The sequence below is a fragment of the Gambusia affinis genome, linkage group LG20 (genome assembly GCF_019740435.1).
Source record: "Gambusia affinis linkage group LG20, SWU_Gaff_1.0, whole genome shotgun sequence".
Classification (NCBI taxonomy): Eukaryota; Metazoa; Chordata; class Actinopteri; order Cyprinodontiformes; family Poeciliidae; genus Gambusia; species Gambusia affinis.
In genome coordinates this window covers 17208036-17230986 of record NC_057887.1, presented here as the reverse complement: position 1 = coordinate 17230986, position 22951 = coordinate 17208036, and the positions used below count along the sequence as shown (strand labels likewise).

General features: G+C 36.8%; 1 protein-coding gene and 2 long non-coding RNA genes across 9 annotated transcripts in view; all 3 read left to right on the top strand.

The window, feature by feature from the left end:
- The first annotated feature begins 256 nt into the window (after positions 1 to 256).
- On the top strand, positions 257 to 2021 carry LOC122823302. Its single transcript, XR_006369316.1, has 5 exons — positions 257 to 556; positions 784 to 871; positions 1160 to 1236; positions 1327 to 1438; positions 1514 to 2021. It is a non-coding gene; the product is annotated as an uncharacterized LOC122823302 (long non-coding RNA).
- Positions 2022 to 2148: 127 nt separating this feature from the next.
- LOC122823301 lies at positions 2149 to 3296 on the top strand. Its single transcript, XR_006369315.1, has 3 exons — positions 2149 to 2288; positions 2363 to 2490; positions 2640 to 3296. It is a non-coding gene; the product is annotated as an uncharacterized LOC122823301 (long non-coding RNA).
- A 2370-nt stretch (positions 3297 to 5666) lies between these two features.
- Positions 5667 to 22951, top strand: part of pax2b (paired box 2b) — a 41328-nt gene continuing 24043 nt past the window's right edge. Inside the window, exons 1-6 of one of the 7 annotated variants that reach the window (XM_044102770.1) lie at positions 5667 to 6127; positions 6243 to 6263; positions 7619 to 7796; positions 8161 to 8358; positions 13014 to 13093; positions 14690 to 14809. In XM_044102770.1, the coding sequence (XP_043958705.1) occupies positions 6257 to 6263; positions 7619 to 7796; positions 8161 to 8358; positions 13014 to 13093; positions 14690 to 14809 (583 nt within the window). In that variant the 5' untranslated portion in view covers positions 5667 to 6127; positions 6243 to 6256. Of the gene's footprint in view, positions 6264 to 7615; positions 7797 to 8160; positions 8359 to 13013; positions 13094 to 14689; positions 14810 to 22951 lie in introns of all 7 variants that reach the window. The other 6 variants (XM_044102769.1, XM_044102768.1, XM_044102767.1 and 3 more) reach the window with 6 other exon arrangements.

Genomic DNA, 22951 nt, shown 5'->3' with positions numbered 1-22951 from the left:
TTATTATTATTATTATTATTATTATTATTATTATTATTATTATTATTATTATTATTAAGTTAAAGTACAATAATAAAACATTTAACCATAATTAACTACAGACGATTAAATGTATCAATTACTCAATAATCAATCAATAAAATCTGTGTTTGATAATAAGCTTTATTTATGATAAGCTAGATTGGTCATTTGAGCAGTGACACATGAATTACTTGTAAACAAGAGTAACTCACTTGCAACAAGTATCCAGTACACAGTAAAAAATGTGGTGTTAATATTTCAGTGTTAACCTAATTTAATCTAAATAGAGTATTTTTAACTATATGGAGTGTAAATCGCCTCTGACATCGGAGTTAAAAGTCAGAGTAAAATGCTACATTCACGCAGTGAAACTTTTGACTCTGCCAAGTGTCAATAACGCGCCACGGTAAAGATTTTTGGCAACCGCGAAGAGGAGGAAGAGGAAGAAAGAAGACGAAGCACCAGTTTTTTGAAGTTCGTGAGGCGGCTATTTCCATTTTGGATTCTGAACGAACGGAGTTTTGCTACAGAAAAGGTAAGTAACTTTTAACAATCTGGTGTTGGTAACGTATTTTGATATTAATTGTGATGAAGAACGATAATATAGCTTCTGTTGCTATCCACTAAATATGTTCGCAACTATTATGCGGGAGTACTAGAGTAGCAAATGGTTTTGGCACCATGACTTGGTTTGTTAGTGGTGAAAAACCCCTCCATGTCTCCTCATTTTTGTTCCCGTTTTATTCCATTGTTCACATTCAGGGTAGCGGGAGAAAGCCGAGGGATAGCCCTATGCTAGACAAGTTGTCCACCTCGAAATATTAGCTGTTTTCTTCCGAAGGCTTTCAAGGTAAGAATACTTAACTGTTATAAATTTTAATAGTATTAATCACTTTGCCTTTTGCCAAAGGCCCAGATTCCGTGGGTACTTCGGGGTCGTAGCACCCACCGAGTCATGTTAGCATGGTTAGCATCATGGATGTAGCAGCTAATAGGCGCCATATTGCTTGTATTGATTATGTTCAAGTGTATCGGGAATATAAACTCAGTTTTCAAATGGCATTATCTTTGAATCATATTTATTAACTATTAAACTATGTCTTGCATGGTTGTTTATTTTTGTTATTCTTTTTTCCAGCAGAAAAGTGTCAGAGTGATGTATGCTCAGGGGATCTTTGCCCTATTTCCCTATCTGGAGGACCAAAACATGGATATGTGAGTAAAACGGTTTTAGCAACATTAAGCATATATATTTACCTTCAAAGATGTTTATGGAATGGTAAGTCTGCTTGTATTTATTGACAGGAGCATTACTATGATCCAGAGAGCGATTCAGGATACCTTGCTTGGCGTTTAAAGACTATTCAAAGAAAAACTGCAGAGGAAAGGGGTGCCTCAGGTAGCAAATCTCCCAAAAGTAAGTTTTCTCAATATTGAGTATATATGTAAAGTAAAAAATCTGTGGCTGGGAGTTAGAAACTTTCTTTTTAAGGTGGTGGACCAGGCCATGGTCAATCCAGGGTTTTCACTGCTGACAAAGTGCTGTCAGATGAGGAAGTGGAAGCAGCTATTGCTGTTTTGAAACACTCTGCTGATGATGACACTGTCCGTGAGAAGATGAAGGCTACCTTCCATTACCGTCATTCAATGGTCAATGATGAAAAGAAAGCAGCAGATGTCTTCTCTGTCTTTCCAAGATTTCTGGAGACACCAGGACTGGTAAGACAGTTTTATCTCTTACACTACTAAAATACTTAGTGGCAACAGTCATAGGAGTTTGTCCTGTAACTTGTGTATCACCAGTTTGAACCCCAACTCTTTCTAAATTGTTATGTCCTTGGGAAAGACACTTGACCTGCCTTGCCTGCTGGTGGTGTTCAGAAGGCTTGGTGGCACAAGCCCATGGCAGCATTGCTTATGTCAGTCTTCCCTTGTGCAACTGTGGCTACAATGTAGCTCACCACCATCAGCATGTAAATGACTAAATGTGGTGTAAATCACTTTGGAGTCCTCTGGACTTCATAAAGCACTGTGCAAGTACAGGCCATTTACTGTCTTATTACTGTGTGAAATTCTTTTTTTTATGCATTTCAGATATAACAAGATTTCAGACTCATGTTTGGCGGAAGGCACTGCCGATAAAGTTTTGGAGAAGTGGCCCACCAGTCTCAAATCCAAGGTTATAAAGGAAAGCCATGGCCTGGTACCCACCACTGAGCTTTTGGATTTATTGCGGAATGCAGAGTTGGCTGCTGAAGCTGAGAACGGTATGTTGGTCTTCTAGGTAATTATGACAAATTCATATGTTTGATGATAGTAACATGAAGCTGTTGGTCTATAGGTTGGGATAGTGACATGTCTGCTATTTTGCTTCTGCTGCATCTGCTACCACCATCTGCACAAGGACGAAAGAGGCCGGGTAAGATGTCTGCATCTCAAGCAGTGGATCACCTCATCAGATTTCTAAAGGTACTGCTTAACAGTTGCTTAAAGATAAAAAAAAAAAAGCAGAATTCAGTCTCTTCATTTTTACAATTCAAAATTTTATTCTGTCTGATCTTCATTCAGAAATTTGTCACTAAATACTTTTGTCATGTTTATTTTTATTTTTTATATAGGTTGGAACCAGTGTGCAGCAGCATCTTGACAAAATCACCCAACGTACCCAGCCCTACCTCCTTGGCCAGGGATCCATCCAAAGCAGTATTCACCCATTCTTCATTGTGATTGACAACTATGCTATTCCATGTAAGGCAACATGTTCAGTTGGAGCTCTTGATGAGCTCTTTAAGACCCATTATGTGTTTGGTACGTCATACAGTGCTCCCTTGACCAACTTATTGATTTATTTATTTATTTGAAATGCCTGTCTTTTACCAGATCAAGTCTGTGTTCATAGTTAAAGACAAATTGTTGCTGCTTACATTGCCTTTATGTACAGTATCTTTTTTAATGAACATTTTCATGCTTATGAAGTTACTAAAATGATGCAAGGTTTTGTTGTGTTTGATGTCAACCATCTATGTTATCCGAAGCCCTTTGACATACAAATGTCATATGAAGCAAATGACACTGCTCTTTTTGTTTGTCCCGTATTGCTATCTTTGGTGAACATTGTTTTGAAGATGGTTAAACTGACACTGTTACAGTAATTATGTCACTGGATCATAAAGTTGAATAAATGTTGTCACTGTGAACTTAAAACTTTGTGTTTATTGTGATTGGTAGATTTTATAAAAGCCATACAATGCTAAAATTTAGCATTATATAGTATATGTGTAAAAAAAAACTAGAAAGGAAAAAACATCAACACAATAAAGTGTAAATTTGTAAGTAAATTTAGTGTAAAATTAACTCCATAAAATAACAATATTACTCTGAAGAGTGTAAACAAACAATAGTGTTAAATAATTTGACTCACTGACTTGTTGATTTTGACACTAAAATGAGTAAAATTAACTCTGAAAATTTGACACTGGCTATAGAGTACATTTTACACTATTTTCGAGTGGGACCAAATGTTATCTGAAACGGAGTTAAATTCAACTCTATAGGTGTTAAATTGACACTTCGTTTTTTACTGTGTAGGAGTAATCTTAAACAAACATGAGCATTGATTGAGACTGTTCCATTTCAAAATCAAATCATCATTTACTGGCTTACCTTTGGATAAAATAAGTCTTAGCTGTAAATAGTTACTAAATTCTATGTCTCTACTATTCCTGTATATTAACGGAGTTCACAGAATGCAATGAAAATCTACAGCAACATGACATAAACATATTATGCAGTAAAAGAACTACTGAGAACATAAATGTTTTACAGGGAAAAAAGATATATATATATATAGTAACTTTTGAATATAGATTTGGTGTGTAAAACACATAAATTAGTTCAGTTCCAACAAACATTCTGAAATGTTCTTGCTCAACTACATTAGCTACACTCTCCAACATTATTCCCCCGCATTCCTAGAAAGAAGCCAAAAATAAGAATTGATTTGTGATTAAGGCAAAAACCTTTACTGTAATTCACATTTTGAATTTATTCTAACATGATGCTTTTCAACCATTTCCCTGTAAATCACTAAGACGTGACCTTCATTGACTTAAACTGCCTCAAGCCTCAGCAGCTGAACTCACTAGCATGCTTGACGTTAGCATAAGGACTGTCACTAAACAATACACAAAAATGCAATAATAATAATAATAATAATAATAATAATAATAATAATAATAATAATAATAATAATAATAATAATAATAATAATAATAATAATAATGACTATTGTAAGTCTTCAAATATATTTCCCTGTGGATACTGTTGCTAAGAGCAGTATCTGACTGAAAAAAAAGTTTCAGTTTCATTCTAACATAAATCATCAGTAAAATTTTTATTAAAAAATATAAAAATTTGAGGCATCAATGAACATTACATTCATACATTCATTTCCTTGGATATGTTCCTTAATCATTTAGATTTGTATGTACAATTTAAAAGATTCACTTTAATTGCTGTTTATGATATTCTCCAAATATATTTTTTAATAATTTATTATGATTTAATATATATATAAGTATATTCTTTTCATTCTTTTGAGAATTTTTAAAAGGTTTTAGGACCTTCTTTATATTTTATCTAGATCACATTGAAATATAGATAATATAGATTTTTTAATTCTAATAATCAATTCTGCCTTCTAATTTCATATTAAAAATGTGACTGAAAGTTATCAGTTAGGTCAAAAAACAACATGTATCTAAACATAAGTGCAATCATATACCTTTCTATCTATCTGACTTATTTTCTTCTGGAAAATTTTTTCCCTAAAGGTTATTTTTTTAACTTTCTTTTTTACATGACACTTAAGTGCTCCCTAAAATTGTACTTTGTTTTAGAACCCTTAGTTCGGCTGTGTTTAGGTTTGAGAAACTATACAGCGCCATCTACAGAAGGAGCGTTGTTATTGGTGGAGAGGAACCTTCACCTCCGACCATCACCATGCACTGGAACTCCCACTCTGGAGCAGCACAATCATCACACCATCAGCTGCGTGCAATAAAGGTCAACACATCTATTTTTAACCTTAATATATATTTAATATCCAATTAAATCAAGAAAAAAGATCAGGGGCTAATCTCAAGGGCCTGCTCGGGTTGAAATCCAAAGAAAAATTATATATATATATATATATATATATATATGAGTGTGTGAGTTTGTGTGATGGGGTTTCTAAATAGTAAAGTGATTTTTTGTATCTGAATTGCTTTTATTATAGTTTTTATTGATGTAATATGTAATGTCCGAGAAAGACACAAAAATGAATTTTCATTATTACTTTTGATATAATATTTTTTCAAAATTTTACTGTAAACAAGAACGTAACTTTCTACTGTCTAATAAACACATGTTTGCAAGTCGGACCCTGTCTCTTATTTATTACCCCTCCCCTTTTTTTTGGCGTGTCAGAGAACTAGAGACCTCCTCATTTGGACCCCCTTTTTTTCCTTCTTTTTTTTTGCGCTGGCGAATCACAAAGTGTTGGCATCTATTGCCTTTGTCTGACAAGTCATCCATATAAGCAAAAAGGGGGGTCTGCAGAGGGGAGGAGGGGGACGGAGAGAAGAAGAAGAAGGAGGAGGAGGAGGAGGAGAGGAGGGTTGCAGCTTTTAGAACCACAGACACAGAGAAGAGGCTTCATTCCCAGCTCCAAAAATCCAGCCTCACGCACCCTATTGCGCCAAGAAAGCCAGAAGCCGGCGTGTAAGCCTTTCTTCGCCCGTGAATCGAGCCCACCAGGACTGAGGACATATCGGGGGGCCCTGTACGGAGAGATTCCTGCGAGACAAATAAGAAAAAAAATTAAAAAATAAAAAAAATAAAGGAACCGGGTTCGGTCGCTGGCATGCTGTGAGAATTACCTCCAGCCTTGAGAAGCGCTCCTTCCGTCATGCAGTGCACCTGCAAGAAGACATCCAGTTGACGGACCGGACTGCTGAAAAAAAAGAGAGGGAGCGAGAGAGAGAGAAGAGGGGGAACTTTAAGGGGAAGAAGTTGCCATCGGATCGGGGCTGGAGGGGGGTCCAAATTATAAGTCCCTCCATCGGTTAGAATCACATTTTTTCTCCACAATTCCCCCCCTCGATAGGAAGGCGAAACGGCGACTTCAGTTGATTATCTGTCTTTCCTTTGCTATCCAATGGATATTCACTGCAAAGCAGACCCCTTCACGGCGATGCACCGTAAGTAGCTAACTCGAGTTTGCCTGCCGCTGCAGCTTTTACACGCATGCATATGGATTAAAAAATATATATATTAATATATATATATTTACGAAAAAGAAGACGTTTAATTCCTACATACTGTAGCACAGCGCAGCAGTTGTTAAAGTGCAGCCAGCATCTTAGCGCATAAAAATACGCAGAACAAAGGCCAAACTGAGATATTTCGGACTAATTGTGACTTATCAAATATCAGTTCCGAAACTAATTAGAATTTTCCACTTTATTTATTTATTTATTTATTTATACAATTATCTGTGAAAATGCCTCCAAAATATTAAATAAAAAAAACGAAATGTGTCACAGTAAACAAAGAACACGCTTTTCAGCAGGTGCTTTCTTTATTTTACACGTGCACCAGCCCGAATCTTTACGCGCGCCCGTATGCGCGTGCAAGGCCTAATAAGTCAAGACATATTAGTTACACATCTATTATTCAAATTATCCGTGCAACTACATCCAACTTAAATGCGCATAAAGGATGCTTTAATCCTAATTTGAGGAGTAGCTTTTCATAATTGATGACCTCTTTGTTTACAAGATGATGTGCAATATGAGTAATCAGAGTTAAATTGTAGGGGAACATAATCAACATGAATGCGTGAATGATGAGCCCTGAAAGTGATACGCAGAAATATCTCTGTGGGTGCAGAGGAGAGTAAAGAACAGTTCTAAAGTATTTTGTTTCAAGAAATTAATCTGCGTTTTCTATAACTTTCATGGTAAAGAACCAATGTAAACTTACGCGGAAGTGTAGAATGGGTCAGTATCTCACTTAAAATAAATATTTCTGAACAAAGCAAAGTAATTATTACATTTTGCGGGGTTATTTTTAATCTTATCATTGGCATATTATCTAATCGTATTTTTTTGCAATAGAATTAGTCTGGCTATTTTGAATGCTGAAACGTTAAGGAAAAAATATACGTATATATATTTTTTTCCTTTCAAAAAAGTTCCCTGTTGTACATATATTTGTATTTTCCATTTTCGAAGGAAAAGAATATATATGTAAGATCATAATTATTGGAAATAAACAATTTCATTTTTATGAATTACATAAAGCGAGATACGTCAGCACCCTTTCTGGCATAAAAGTTAAGAAAAATAAGTTTTCAAACGAAACAATTTTAATATTAATCACAATTTTCGGCCGTCACTCCATGTTTTATTCTTACAAACGTAGTAAATTATTTTCTGATTCTTTTTTTATCCACTTTTGTTTCATTTGCCTGCACATTCTTTCTTTCTTTCTTTTTTCTTTTTTCATAACGACCTTATGTAATGTTACGTCTGTTGTGTTTTTGCTGCTGTTGTATCCCACGTAGGGCACGGAGGTGTGAACCAGCTCGGCGGGGTGTTTGTGAACGGCAGACCCCTCCCGGACGTGGTGAGGCAGCGGATAGTGGAGCTGGCCCACCAGGGCGTCCGGCCCTGCGACATCTCCAGACAGCTGCGGGTGAGCCACGGCTGCGTCAGCAAGATCCTCGGCAGGTGAGAGGGGGAGTCTCCGGGAAAGAGAAACCTGAATCTATTTTTCTTTATTTAATTTAATTTAATTTTATTTTATTTTGTTATGCGTCTTTACTGTCCCCGAAAGGTGAGAACCATTGGTAAATTAGAGGCGCAAAACTTCCCTAAAAGTCACGTCATATTTATGTACCTGTTTCCTTTCATGTTGACATGTTTCGTGCTTCGTTTGTTTCTAATGTTCCACTCTTACTTAAATTTCAAAAGTAGTCACTTTTCAAGAAAACAATAAAAAATGTTTTACACTCTTGTGTGTTTAAAGATGCATGAAAGGTTATAAAATGAAGATTTTTTATTTTTTAATTTTTTGCTCATTCCACTCTTGCAGATACTACGAGACTGGCAGTATCAAGCCTGGAGTCATTGGTGGGTCCAAACCCAAAGTGGCCACTCCGAAAGTAGTGGAAAAAATAGCAGACTACAAGAGACAAAATCCCACCATGTTTGCCTGGGAGATCAGAGACAGACTGCTGGCAGAGGGCATCTGCGACAACGACACTGTTCCCAGCGTCTCATCCATTAATAGGTAGGAAAAATGATATGCAGCTTCAAAAAGTTACCTTATTATAAATATGTGTTGCTTTGTAGTGCTTAATTTTATGTTTATTACTACTACTACTACTACTACTACTACTACTACTACTACTACTACTACTACTAATAATAATAATAATAATAATAATAATAATAATCTTTTTTTGTTTTATTTACTAGATATTTTAGTAAGTAAAAATATTAATAGCAAAAATAATTTATGTTGGCTTTCTTATTTTATTATTTTATATTTTTTAGAAAATAATAAAATGATAAAAATCACATAATTTATATTAGACTGATAATCAAAAGATGAAGCTGTGTTGGGATTTTAATTTGTAAATGAACATAATAATGATGCTAAAAAATAAAATCTAACTGATGTTGGACGGATAATGAGGGGAGCTGACAAAATAATAAATAATTAAAACAATAATTTATCCTATCAGCCTATCTCTGCGACCTGCTGCGGGAGCAGCACATAGCTGGAGCCACTTCTCAGAGGTGCAATTCAATCGTTGAGATCAACTCCCCCCCTTCTGTCTCCCCCCCTCTGACAATCAGCAGTTGTACATCCAGGACTGAGTGAATCTGTCGAGATGAAAACCGATCAATATGCGGTGACCAGAATCCCGTGGCGCTATAAAGCAGGCCAATTTTCTTTAGCGCATCTAAAGTGCAGGAGGGCTGCACTGAAAGAGAGAGGGAGAGAAAAATAGGGCACTTCTGGTGATTTTTTTTCTTTCTTTTTTTTTTTTTTGGAAAATGTTGCTTAATTCAAAATGCTTAAAATGTCTTGATGATATATCGTTGTATTCAATGATAATGATGTGTAAAAATGCAGACAAGAGGAATATTTGTAGTACATCAGGTCTATATAATATAGAGCAAATTTTGCTCTTAAAATTTTTGAAGTATTTGTTGTGGTTGCACCCAAAACTAGGGGCCCCTTCCCCTCTCATCACCTCTCTTCACCCCACCACCACCACCAGAGATCCCTGGTGATGAACTTTGGTTAAGAGGCACTGTTCCATATAGAGGCAGCATCAGCATTACATTTTAATGAGCTGATGGGAGAGCCTGGACAGCTCCACACAAGACATCTTTTAAATAGAGAGAAAGAGAGAGAGAAAGCAAAAAAGAGAAAAAAAAAGGTGGCGGGGGGGGGAGGGGGGGTTGAAGAAAATTCATTTCATGCTTCGTGGCTGCTTAAAAAGCCCCATTTAAGGAGGCTCAGACACATGTATGTGATAAATTTAAAATGTACGTTACTATAATCAAAAGAGCTATAACTTATTTTTTTTCCAATTCCAATTAAAGGTAGGTTTATTTTGGAAAGGAAGAAGGAATTGGGGGAGGCTTTGTGTGTCTTTGTTTATATGGGGAAATTAAATTCTGAACACAAAGAGCTATAATTCTATCAACCAAATATGAGAGCTGGTGTGAATTCCCATCATGGGCGGTTCTTCCATGAATACCGCCCCAGGCAAGCAACAGGAGAAAATTTCAGCTTTTTTTCTTTAAGGAAAATAATTTTTTCATGAATAGATTTCACAAATTCAAAGTGTGTTTAAAGAGTCTAGTACTAGTGATGATTTACTCCTGGTTTAATCTGTCTATTTATTGGAATTTGTCCCAATTTAAAGTGGTCTGCCAAAAACTTAAAGGTCTTTTTCTGTATCTTGTTCGAAATAGAACAAAGATTTCATAATTCTCAAATTATGTTTAAAATAATAAATGTTCAGAACCAACTGAAGTTGTGTTATTTTAGATTTAGAACAGCTATTTAAATGTAATCCAGTCGCTAAAAGTTTATGAAATAGCCCTTTACTTTCATGCTTTTTAGGAGCCTGCAACCAAATGTCAACTTTTGTCTTGTTCTAAACAGATGGCCATATTTTTCTTATGATGCTTACATCATGCACAATACAGGGTGTACTCACTTTTCCACTGTCTGAACTTGACAAAAAGTTAGAGAAAACCTATTAGTTGGGAAAATTACAGGAAACATTTGTAGGGACTCTGGCGACCCCTGATACACTGGCTCTCTGGGCGAAGACCGTATTGCCCACATTATATATCATACCTTATTCCTTTCATTCCCTTGCTCTGTAATCCAATGCCACCCACTGTGAACATAAAAAAAAAAGTCCTTTGTAGAAGAAGAAAGAAGAATTTGTTTTGATGTAGCAAATGAACACATCTTTAACGGTTCAATTTGAGATAGATTGTCACTGGAGATTTCCAAAAGAAAATGACTAGAAACATTCAAATGACTGGAGACTTTTTTTCTCTTCAGATGCTTAAAGAATAATAATAATAAAAAAAAGAAAAAAAAGAAAAAAAAAAACACTGGAGCCAAACTCTTTTCCAGTTGGGTGCTTCAGTGAATTCCAGTGGCAGACAGTCTGACCTCAGAACTGTTAACAAAAGAGGATGCCAGATTTAAACACCTTTCTCCTGCATGCATTATTAAATACAACAGAGTTAGTGTTGTAGCTATAAAGAGCCACCAAAGCCAACATTTTTTGCTCGACATAAAGCGGAAAAAAAAAAAAAATCAAACAAAAAAAGAAAAAGTCTTCAATGGTGCTCGATATTATTGATTCAGAAGTAAAGCAATTTTAATATCTCTTCAGGGGATTTTCAGCAACAACCAGGTCATTAATTCATTCTGCTAAATTGCTTATTCAATACGAAGAACATGGATACCGAATAAAATCTTTTTAATTTATGTCGCGCAGACAAGTCAAGGGGTCGAATAACTGTTGTCGAGGGGAGAAAAAAGAAAAAAAATTAAAATATCAATACATGCTTTCTGGGAAGGTGTGTTTTAGGCTTATTTGCCTCCAAGGGAGAGTTTTTTTTTTCATTTGTGACACTGTCAAATTTATTTCTCGAAAACCTCCAGGCTCCTGCGATAATATTACTATCCAAAATAACCCAGATTTTACTCTTAATCTTTAGGAATACAGAGGACAAAAAGTGCAAAATCACAGAAATCTCTCAGCAGACCTCTGGTGAGGGGCTCCCACGGCATCTGTGATGAATAGTTTTAAAGTTTACAAATTATTGTGACAGGTCCCTTTCTCCCCGAGTGCCATTCAGATTAAAGGAATCTAATGCTGGCGTAAGCTTGTGCAAGGCAATAAGGAACTATTGCTTTCCTGTCACATATAATTTATAGCTTTCTATTTGCATCTGTTTGCCCGTGTGACTAATCCCCAACTTTTTCCTCACACTGGCCTCAATCAATACAACCTCATCCGCATTGGCACACGGGGGGCCATGGGTTGAGTTTGATCGGTAACTGTGAAACCCCTTCCAACCTGGGTGGGTCAGGGCGGCGGGGGGCCAGGAGGGTGGAGGTGGTGGCTGCTGATTAGTGTGGGCCAGGTAGAGTCAGTGAAGCTGATCATTGAGGTGAATTGATGTGATTTCATGCTTTGTTTGCAAGATTACCCAGACTAAAAAGTGCAATAGAGTTTTTTTTTGTTTTTTTTTGCTTTTTTTTTTCAGCTTTTATGACAAAACCACTGACCACATCCATGTTTGTGAATGAGTTGGATTTGATATTTTCGTCAGAAAACATATTGTGGTAGCTGCCATGATGCTCAAATTAGAGGAGGAAAGATTCAAGAAGTTATCTTAATGTTGGTGATCAGACCTGCTTCATGTCCTACGGGTCTGGTTCTGGAGGGCTTAGGGCTCCTGCTGATCCTTAGAGCAACAAAACTACTTGAGGCACATTTTCCTCCGGTCCGTAGGAAAATGCTTGCTTTTAAAAACTGTCTTAAAAGCAAATTGAACACAGATCTGTTTATGTAGGTTTGCAGTTTCAGATATTTCTGCAGAAATTGCAGAAATATTGTTTTATTAAAGAGTTTAACAATCACTGGGAGCTGATCTATTATCATCAGTTAATGGAACAAATATCATCTTAAGATGCTCTCCAAAATAAATAGATACATTTTACATGCAGTAACATACAGTTATTTGCATCTAAGAAAGAGTTGATAATATTGTAGTTTGATCCCAGCTGTAAAACACTGCAGCCAAGTTATTTTGCCTGTTGGTAAAACATTTTCGAACTAAGCAAGCGCAGTCAATTGAGGCGCTGACTTTGCAGTAATGCCTCCTCCTGATCAAGTGTGTAGCGACAGTGGACAGTTGACTGCATCAGCTTTTCAGCAATCCTGCATAATGAGCATGCATGTGGTGACAGTTGAAAGGAAAACTCCTTTTGTTAACGGCGGCAGGGTAAAGGTAAATTATTGAAGAAAAACTAGAGTATAAAGATTTGTACATTGGGATCAGCACTGTCCTTACCATCCCGATGTGACCCCAACAAGCAAAAGAATGTCTATCTTGGCTTTGACATTTTGTTTCTTTACTGAATGACTCGACTGCATTTCGTCACTTCCTTATCTTTGAAAATTATACAAATGTTTGATCATTTTTTTATTTGTTTGTTTCCTTAGTTTGATCATTTCTAGAATGTTTTTTATGTCTGGTTGTCTGTGTTTATCGTTGGTCAAACATGTTTATGCTTGTCAGCATAAAAAGTTTTTTGTAAAAAAGTTTCACTGAATACAGGTTGACTGAGAACCACTCGTTACATCTCCTCCTCTTTTCTTTTTTCTCCAGGATCATCAGAACAAAGGTCCAGCAGCCTTTCCATCCATCTCCTGATGGATCATCGCTTTCAACGCCCGGTCATACAATAGGTAAAGAACTACCATCTCAGAACTTGCACATGTGGTTATTGATTTTCATTAAACTTTTTAATGAAAATTGTAAAATGAGTGATGTGGATTATTTATAAAACATTAACTTACATCTTCATCTTCTCATTTGAAATTGGTACATTCCATGATTAAGTGAAAGATGGAAAACGATTTCCGTATACAAACCGGGGACCATTTCTAAAGCTAAAGGCCCGTTTGCCTGCTTCAGTTCTGAGAAAGCTACATTTTTTACCATCAATGTAAATTTAGAAAATGTAAAAACTGCATGAAAAAACTGAATTTACAGTCGGAATCATTTTTAATAATAATAAAAAAAAGAAACCTAGTATTTCTAAACGCTCTACCTCTTTTACTAAAATTGTACTTTTCTAAAAACCTGCTTTATCAAACCAGATACTTGTCTTCTATCCTCTAGAGGAAGTTTAATATGACACCTTCAATGAATTGTTACAGGTAATAAAATATTTAAGAAATTTTGATAAGAAAAGTTCTTATTAAAGTTTAAGCAGTCATACAACAAAAAAAATTACACGTCTTCATATTTTACAGAAAAGAGATAGTAAACAGTATGTTCTTTTCATGTAAACATTTCTGACTTTTATTTCTTGTATCAGTTTTTAAAGTGGTTTATAAATTGAAAAGTTACAGGACAACAGGGTTTGCTTTGAGCTGAACACAAAACTACTTCAATAACTGGGAACAATTTGAAGATCATTGTGTTTAATTCTGAGTAGACGTTGTGTGTGGTGTACTACATGGGTTTGTGTAGGGACAAAAATTATGTGTATGTATTAATTAAAAAAGTATTTCAAATGTCAAAATGTAATTTGTTATATTTGCTGGTGGGTGGGTGAAAATGTACAGCAACGTCAAATTCATAAGAATAAAACAGATGGTTTAACAGACATATTTTGTCGCCGAAACTTAAATCAAATCGAAATTCGTGGCATTCCTGTATTCAGAAAAAAAAAAAAAAAAACAGAAAGAGAAAGAGTACATGAGATCAAATTCCCAGGAGCTTTGACAAAAAAGGTTGTAAAATGTGCTGGAAACCTCATATTAACCACATGCAAACACCTGTCTGATAAAACAAAGCACACTATAAACCAAAAATCTATTCCCTTGGTGTAACAGTCACTTAGTGGAGCCGTGGGAAAAAGACTTATAAAAGTTCATTACTTTATTAATAATAACAAAAGAACTAAATTAGAACACCAAGATTATGTCTACTTTGAGGATTAAACGGCTGTTACAGAGAAAGTGTTATAATTTAAGAGACACGTTCAATTTAAATACATAGCTCCACCCAATTAATGTCTTAGTTTCTTCAGTACATATTGCCTAATGAGTGTGTTTATGGACTTGCATTAAACTATGCATATTGGTTGACATTGACAGAAATTGATTTGTAAACTCAGTAACCAGCAGTAAAGAGGAGCAGGTTTACACTCCTTTTCAATCATGTAAATTGAGTGAATAAATGTGATGGCTTCATTTCAGTTGTTAAATTTGTTTGCATTTAAATGTAAAATAAAAAAAGTCAATCAATGAATTTTCTTTCTCCCTTTCCCACAGTACCAAACACAGCTTCCCCACCTGTAACCAGCGCCTCCAACGACCCTGCGGGATCCTACTCCATTAACGGGATTTTGGGTATTCCTCGATCCAACGGAGAGAAGAGAAAAAGAGATGACGGTAAGTGGGCCCTGTTTAAGATTTAATAAATAAATAATGCCTTAAAGGGTTGACAGAAAGTTTTGCATTTTGAATTGCTTTATCCCACAAACTCCTCTTTGCTGAGCTAGCATTAAAGCCTGCCTCAGTTCCAGTATGACCCCTATAAAACACCTGAGTCTGGACTCCGTTACACCGCTGTGTCAACCTGCCAACGAGTCCTTTGATTTGAAGACACGACCTCCGCTGTTGTCTCCTGCAATTAATCTTTATGGAAGTGATTAAAGGGCTTTAGATAATTACATGTCAAGATGATGTAGCCAACCACCCAGGTCAGTCAAGAAAACTGCTGTAGCTCTGAGAAGAGCTTTTCAGCCCCCCCACCACCTCACCTCCCAACAACCAAAAGTAGCTTCATTTCTTCTGCTGGGTTGGTGGGTATAAGGAGGCCTGAGGCGATATAGATTATTGGTTCTGTAAGCAATAGGCCTCCCTAATGTCACTACATAAGAAGCTGATGAGAATGGCTAAACAGATGCAGCCGAGTTAGAAGGCATGCATGGGTACGGCGCAGTTATCTCAAACAGGGTGGGGAATGAGTGCCTTATTTTTGCAGTTCTCCTGAATGAGAGCTAATCAGAGCTCGGCGGCAGTTTACATAGCGTCTTTCTTTGTTCTGGCGTTTGTCGGAGGGGGGGTGGAAGGAGAGGTTTGTGGGATATTGAGTGGAATTGATGTTTTATGTGCGTGTGGGGAGGGGAGGGATGACTAATGACCTGTCAGAGGTAGATTTCCTGGCAAAGATATAAAAACCAGCATGACGTGGACATGGCAAATGACATAATCAAGTCTTTTCCCTGTAAGAGATGCAATCGGAGGGGCATAATGCAAACGTCTGGTATTTTCTGGAGGTTCATTTTCAGTCGTTCGAGGACCCTCTCGTATTAGCCGGGGTGTAATGTCTAGTCACTGAATGATAAAATGCGGGCATTTCTATGCAGATTGCTACTGAAGGGCAAAGAGGTATTAAAGGGCATGCAGGGGAATAAGCAGCGTGTTTGAGGGGAGAAAGGCAGGGCTCTTTTTGTGTGGAGGTCTTCCAGCTGACAGCGCCATGTTTCTACAGCTATTCAGCCTCAAATGATTCCCCTGATGTGTTGCCATCTCCATGATTTAGGTGCTCGGCCAGCGTTACGATGAAAGAGAAGAGAGCTGTGCGGTGGGTGTGTGGAAGGCTCTGTGTTTGTGTCAGAGCAGGACTTGCTCTGAGAGTGGTGAGGGAGTTTTGTTTTTTATATATATGTACTCCCTCAGTGCCTTGCCTGGTGTCTACCTGAAACCACAGGGTCACAGATACTTTATCTCTCCCCAACATAAACTTCAGATCTTGGCCAAACACACAAACATACACGCCTACACACACGCCTGCAAAAGGAATGTCTTGCCTTGGGCCACAGTTTGTAGGGATAGTATATTACACAAGGTGCTACCCTGTAGACACAATCGTCCTGTTGCTTTTTTCTCTTAAAGAGCACCTCACCAAAAAGAAATAAAAGAAAAAATGCAAAATGGAAATAATTCTTTTAGGGAGGTGACAGCATGCTTAGGACTTTTGCTTCATTTTTTGAGTGATTTCTCTTATAAAGATTGTTTAATAAGTTTTATTGCTTGCTTATGTGGGCCTTTGGGAATCAACAATAGCATGCTTTCTCTCTTAAAAAGGCAGCAACTCAGCTTAAACAATGAATGTCATTATTTGCAGGAATTATTTTAGGCAATTTGCAACTATTAAGCTCCTAAATTCATTTATCTGGCAGTATAATTATGTTTCTATATAACTTCAAGCTTAATCATGTTGAGCCAATGTCATTTTAAGTTTATTTTAATTATTGCCAACTTACTAATTGAAATGAGAATAAATACGAAGTCTGATTAAAATTTTCCTCTACACTGTTTATTACAATCTGGCAGTAGTACAAATGTGAATATTGCTGATACGCTTATGCATTCTGCACAAATTCCCATCCTTATTTTCAGTATTATAAGTTGCATAAAAAATATTTTACAGTTTTTAAGAGTCTTTTAGGATTTATATCTCTTTAATCAAGATGGTTGATCTGGCTGGTTCAAATTTTTTTAGTCTCTGTAGATCACAATCTAAAAAGTTTCTTTGTTGTAGGTCAAAATATTTTGCATGTTTACAAGGTTATTTAAGAAGCACAGCATCACAAAAGGCAGCTATTAAACTTAACGTATCATTTACCTGTTTATTTTATTCTATGAAGAAAATAGTTATAGTCAATAAATTAGAATGCTAGAAATTATTTTTAGAACTCAATTCACTAAGTAAAATGGATTATATATTGCACATAGACTAATGTTTTCAAGCTTTTATTTCTGATGATTTTCTGCTTACAGCTAATGAAAACATGACATATATGATTAGCATATTATCAGATATTAATAGAAATTCTGCCTGCTGACAGGCTGTTTTCAAAACAAGCCTAATCCGAACGGATTTTGTAATTTGCCGCATGTGACTATATCCCGCAAAAAGCAGCTGCATTTGGGAATTTCCGAAACTCACTGTTAAGAGAAAAAAATGTCTTTAGTTTTATTGCTGTGCTTGCTTGTTGATTTTATCGTGTTTTCGCGATGGCTTGTTTGCTATTTAGACATATTTTGCCTCGCTCAGTAGGCAGTAGTCTATACTGAGATAATGCTTGGATTAAATTTCCTCACAGTGCAGTAGCTTCCCTGAGCCCTATTTAAGTTGGTAAGCCTCATGATTATTATGGCACAAGCAGTCATTATCAAACACGAACAAAAAACACAAACGGAGGGAAAGAAGGAGGGGAAAGAGAGGGGACAGGGAGGTGAGAGCAACACAAGCTCCAGTGAAATGGATTGGCTGTGGAGCTCCCAGTATTTGTTTTAGGCCGTGACTGTGGCTCTCTGCCAAGCAGGCAGGCAGCTCCTAAGTTTCCAAGTCAGCAGTGCCCTTAAAAAAGGCCCCCCACCCCATTACAGGAAGGATGTAGAGATAATGTAGTGTGACACACGTTATGTACACTGGGTCTCTGCTAGAAGAGCTTCAGGGACACAGGTGTCATAAGAGCCATTAATCTACCATTGTCACGTGTTATTGCAAATTAAAAGCACCGTGTTACAGTTGGCAGCTATTGTTGCGAACGGACAGGGAGCGGGAACACGAGCGAGACCCCTGGAGACGGTGACCAGCCTTTGGTGAACACGGCTGTCCGAACCTTTAACAAATTGACACGTATTAGAATTCACAATTCAGCAGAGAAAAGCTATTACCTCTCAGATTAACGTCCAAGTAGCTTTCCACTACCCCCACTGATTCTGACTCTGTTTGCTTTGAGAAAAAACAAAAAAAACAAGAGGAGCTCAAGCTGTGTTTTACTGAGGAACGCAAAGACAATTTGTCAGTATTTAGAAACAAATTTAATTCATGAATTTTTCATTCACAGTATGAAACCACCTGAGCACACAGCAAATATGAAGTCAGAGGTGAGATTTTCATAAATGGCACCTAGATAGACTGATTAGAATATTATAAATTGATCTGAGTCTCTGACCCTGCAAGGATAAATGGGCCAATGGTTGGTTGGAATGGATGGATGGATGGATGGATGGATGGATGGATGGATGGATACAAATTTGAGATATGTATTAGGGAGCTGGTTTATTTATTTATTGCTTTCATATATAAAGATTTTACAAATGTAACCAGTGTAGAATCTGACACAGGTTCGACTGAACCAACCCAATCTAAGAATTTTCAAATTTGAACTAGATTTTCCAGATATTATTAAAAGAAATATGGTTTCACACCACAAAGAAAAATGGCTCTTTACTTTAGCAAAGACTAACAAAAGCAGCAAATCAAAGACCAGCAGCACAGTCTATTCATACCTGCAACTTATTACCATATTTCTTAGGCAGGTTTTGAAATACGAACTGATTCTTTACCCGCTCTGTCTCTATTGCCTAACCTAAGCAGGGTTTCCAAATCCAGTCCTCGAGACGTACCATCCTGTTACTTTTGAAAGCATTCCTTCTCCCACACCACTGAACTAAATGGAACGAATTCCCTCATCACCTGTCATTCAGCTCCATAGAGGCCTGCTAACAAGCCATTCATTTGATTTAGTGGGTTGGAGAAGAATGCATCTTGAAGCTGGAAGACAATAGTTCTCAGGGACTGGACTTTGATCTCAACAGGTATCCTATATGGTCAGTTTTTTTTTTCAGATAATCAAAACTTTTAAACCCTACGACATAATGACACCAACAGGAAGAGGAATCTTTTTTTTTTCTCTTCTTGTCATTTGGTCACAAACCATTATTTTTTAACAAATGTGGAATATGTCATTCAGAAAATGTTGTCTGTAATCTGAAAATAAAACAACTTGTAACAATTTGTAACGTGAAAAACTTGATATGTCACAATTTTGCGAAGGATTGGGTAGTTTTTGTGACTTGGGACAAATTTAATTAACTAGAGTCGAGGAGAAAAGTGACTGTTTGTGTTGTAAAGGTCGCTGGACCCTGTTCTTGAACAACGGTTTGAAAATGATGGGAGCTTTACATTCCTTTCAAATAGATTGTGCGTTTCCCTAATGTAGAAATGCACAAATAGGAACAAATTCCAGGAAAATAAGTTCCAGGAGAAATATGTTTAGGGCTGAATTGTCAAAATTAGATGTTTTCTTTCTGCCTATGGTGTCTACTATATGGTTGAATCAAAACAGATACATATTTTTTTATTCCAAAGCACTTTTGCAGCCTTTACCTCTATACCTTCCATGGTGGTCAGGCAGATCTGCTGTATTAAGAACTGCCAGTGAATATAGTGACCAGAAACAAACCCCTGACATGAGGCTGTCAAGCATGATTTTTTATTTCAGCCTTCTTGCTTTTGGTTGAGTTTTTTTTTTTTTTTTTTTTTTTGGATTTATGATCAAAACCCAGGCTGAAAAATGTCCTGATAAAGATTATAAACATACAATTCCAGAGCAGAGATTGCCACTGACCATCTAAATATACACGACAGTGTGCTACGGTAACTGTTGAATTCATTATTTCTCATCTCTGAGCGTCACGTGGACTAAAACGATGGATCTGAGATGAGTGATGGAGTGGGCCTCCGTCACACCCTGTTCTGTTTACCAGCATCTGTTTTGGGGGGGAAGGAAGAATGCAGAAAGTCAGAGAGCAACAGAATGTCTGGACCTTAACACAACAATCCAAATTAGATTAATAAGCCATTTAACACAATTTTTGCAGTTATTCCATTAGGCTCACTCCAAAAAATGCACAAATCTACACATTTATTGCTTATAGAGAAGAGAGAAGCTTCAAATATTTGGGTTTTTGTCCATTAATTGAATTTCCATCAATCCACTGAGCAATTTGGTGCCCAGTCCTTAAAAACTAATTACAGATCTTTAGTGATGCAGAACAAACATTTTACATTCCACAGACAGTATTTCATTTGTGTTTACATAATCAAAACATTCAATTAGAAAAGCAAAATGCAGCTGAGTTCATCCAAATGGATGCAAATGAGTTTTAATTTGATTCCATTTAGCCCAGAATTGAATCAGGCAGGGAAATTATAGAGGTGTGTTATTGCAAAAATGTATGTTGGTTTGTTAAGGTTATAAGAGCGAATGTCTGTTGCCATGTTATGTAAAGATGCTATGGCGTTGGTGGGAGAAAAACGGAGCGGGGATTTGGAGAAAGTTTTCCATGGCTTCAAGACGTCAGCTCAACCTTCTAACACTTTGAATAAAAACTTTAAGGCCTCTGTTTTCGTTTAATCCTCCGCTCAACTCAGGCTTTTGAGAGCAAAGCAAGTTTTGTTTGGGGAGTCCTTAGAGATGTGTTAGCTGAAGCTGCTTGCTGGGGGTCATGACCTTTGGGTGCCAAACCCGCAGAGAGGAGTCTGTCTTACAGAGCTGGCTATCTGATCCATTGGAGGCTGTTTCCTCGTTACCAGAGTGTTAATGCAGACTGATGTCAGGATGAATATTATCACTCCGAGGGATAATCAATAAACGAGGAGAGAGAATGAACAGGCATGTAGCTCACACATATAGAACCACTGTGGTCAGAGATTGTTATCACTACTGTGTAATGGGCTCATTTGGGGTATGTCCAAACATTTGGTTTGACTTCCTGTTGTGAAAATCTGCACTGATGGACACTTAGTGGGACTTTTCTTCTTTATATTTATCTTTTAAGGTTAATATCCAAAAGCTTCTCTCTCAGCTTACCGTAATTTAGAACAAAAGCAAAACTAATAAAGCAGTATTCATAATTTGATGAAAAAAAAGGCATCTAAAAGACCATCACTTTTTTGTTCAGGGTACCAAGACATAGTAGTTGTCACCACTGTTGCTGACTTGCAACAAGACGGTCCAGGGATTGAATCCAGGTCTTTCTGTCAGGAGTCTGCATGTCCTCCACATGCATGTGTAGGTTAACTAGGGCTACATTGGTCTCCTCCCACAGCCAAATGCACATTAAGCGTACTCTCCTCATCAATAAACAAGAGCGTCTTGGACCTTGCGGACAAGCAGGCTCCCCCAGTTATTCTATTTTTAGCAGAGCCGAACCACAATGTTCCTCTCGGAGATATAGAGCTTTATATTAATGGGGCAATAATGTGCTGGCTTATTCACTGACCAATCAGAGGAGGAGAAGAAAAAAAGAACAGAAAACGTAAAATTTCCCACCAGAATGTCATTGTGGTTTTGTTATTGCTGGGAAATAAATGATTCCAACATGAAAGACAGACAATCTTTCCTCACTCAGTTTCTGTCGAACAGTTGTTGTTGTTATTGTTGTTTTTCTCCATCTTCTCATTAATCTTCTTATTTTTGTTTATCTGCTATGTGTTTGATTGGGATTATTATTACACTGATGACTTGTTCAGGATGTAAACACCAAGAATGTACCAGTTCATTATGTCAAAATAATGTCAAAATATTATAGAAATATTACAATGCTGCTACACAAATTGGGAGGGGAGTCTTATATTTACTCAGTGTCATTAAGAGAGTTGTCTCAGAAGACTGCAGGTTTGTCAGAATTGATGAGGGCAGATTGGACTGTCCTCAGTTTGAATGGGAGGAAGAGTATGCAGCTTGACCCAGGATGGCTCTTCTTGTGCGTGGGAAGTGGTGAATGACAAATATGGTTGTGGGGGGGTGAGGGGCGGTATTGATCAGGTGCAGTGGCTCAGGCAACCTGATGGAGAGTAATTAATGACTCTATTTACTTTGGTCGAAAAGAGAACAACTGAGCTTGATAAAGTGACCAAGAGCAGCAGCAGTAGTAACAGGTGAGTGGGATTCATGTGGCTGTGTAGATTTATTTATTTGTGCCAAATGGTCACAGAAAGAGTGAGAGTTGTCGTTTACTTTTTATGTATGTTTGTAAAGACGTTATTAGGATTTGATGGATATATACCCCTTTCTTGCTGCTATGTACTCACATCACTGTATTTGGGCGGTTTGGACCAGAGTGTCTTTTTTTATTATTATTATTTCAAATTGCAACAATTGTTCTGTTTAAGTTAACTGTTTAATAACTGCTAGTCATTTATTTTATTTATTTATTTTTTTGTGTGTTTTTTTTATTTTTATTTTTAATTTTCAAATGTGGAGTCATGGCAGAGTTGTGAAGTTTCTGCCTCAATGTACACCAGTTTTCTATTGTTGATAGAATCCAATCATCACAATAAATACCTGACATTTTTTATGCCAGGTAGTGAAAAGGGTGATTTAAAGACTCTATAGGAATACATTTTTATAGTAAATACACACTCCTGTTTTAAAAAAAGCTGAAATATTTAAAACGTTTTCTGTTTTGTGGAAACAAGGAAACTGTTGACATTAATGTTTGGTTTTAAAGTCATATCCAACAATGTAGTTTGGCGAAAGGTTTGCTGTGCTGTTTACACCATCATGCATCATCCTAACATTTTATCCTCAAAAATGAAGTATACTTAAAAAACCAAAAACGAAATCCTACTACACTCAGTACTCTAAGCATAAGAGAACGTTGTGAGAATATTTTATTGTTTTGTGTTAAGTGATACTGCAGCATCATATAAAATACTCCACACCA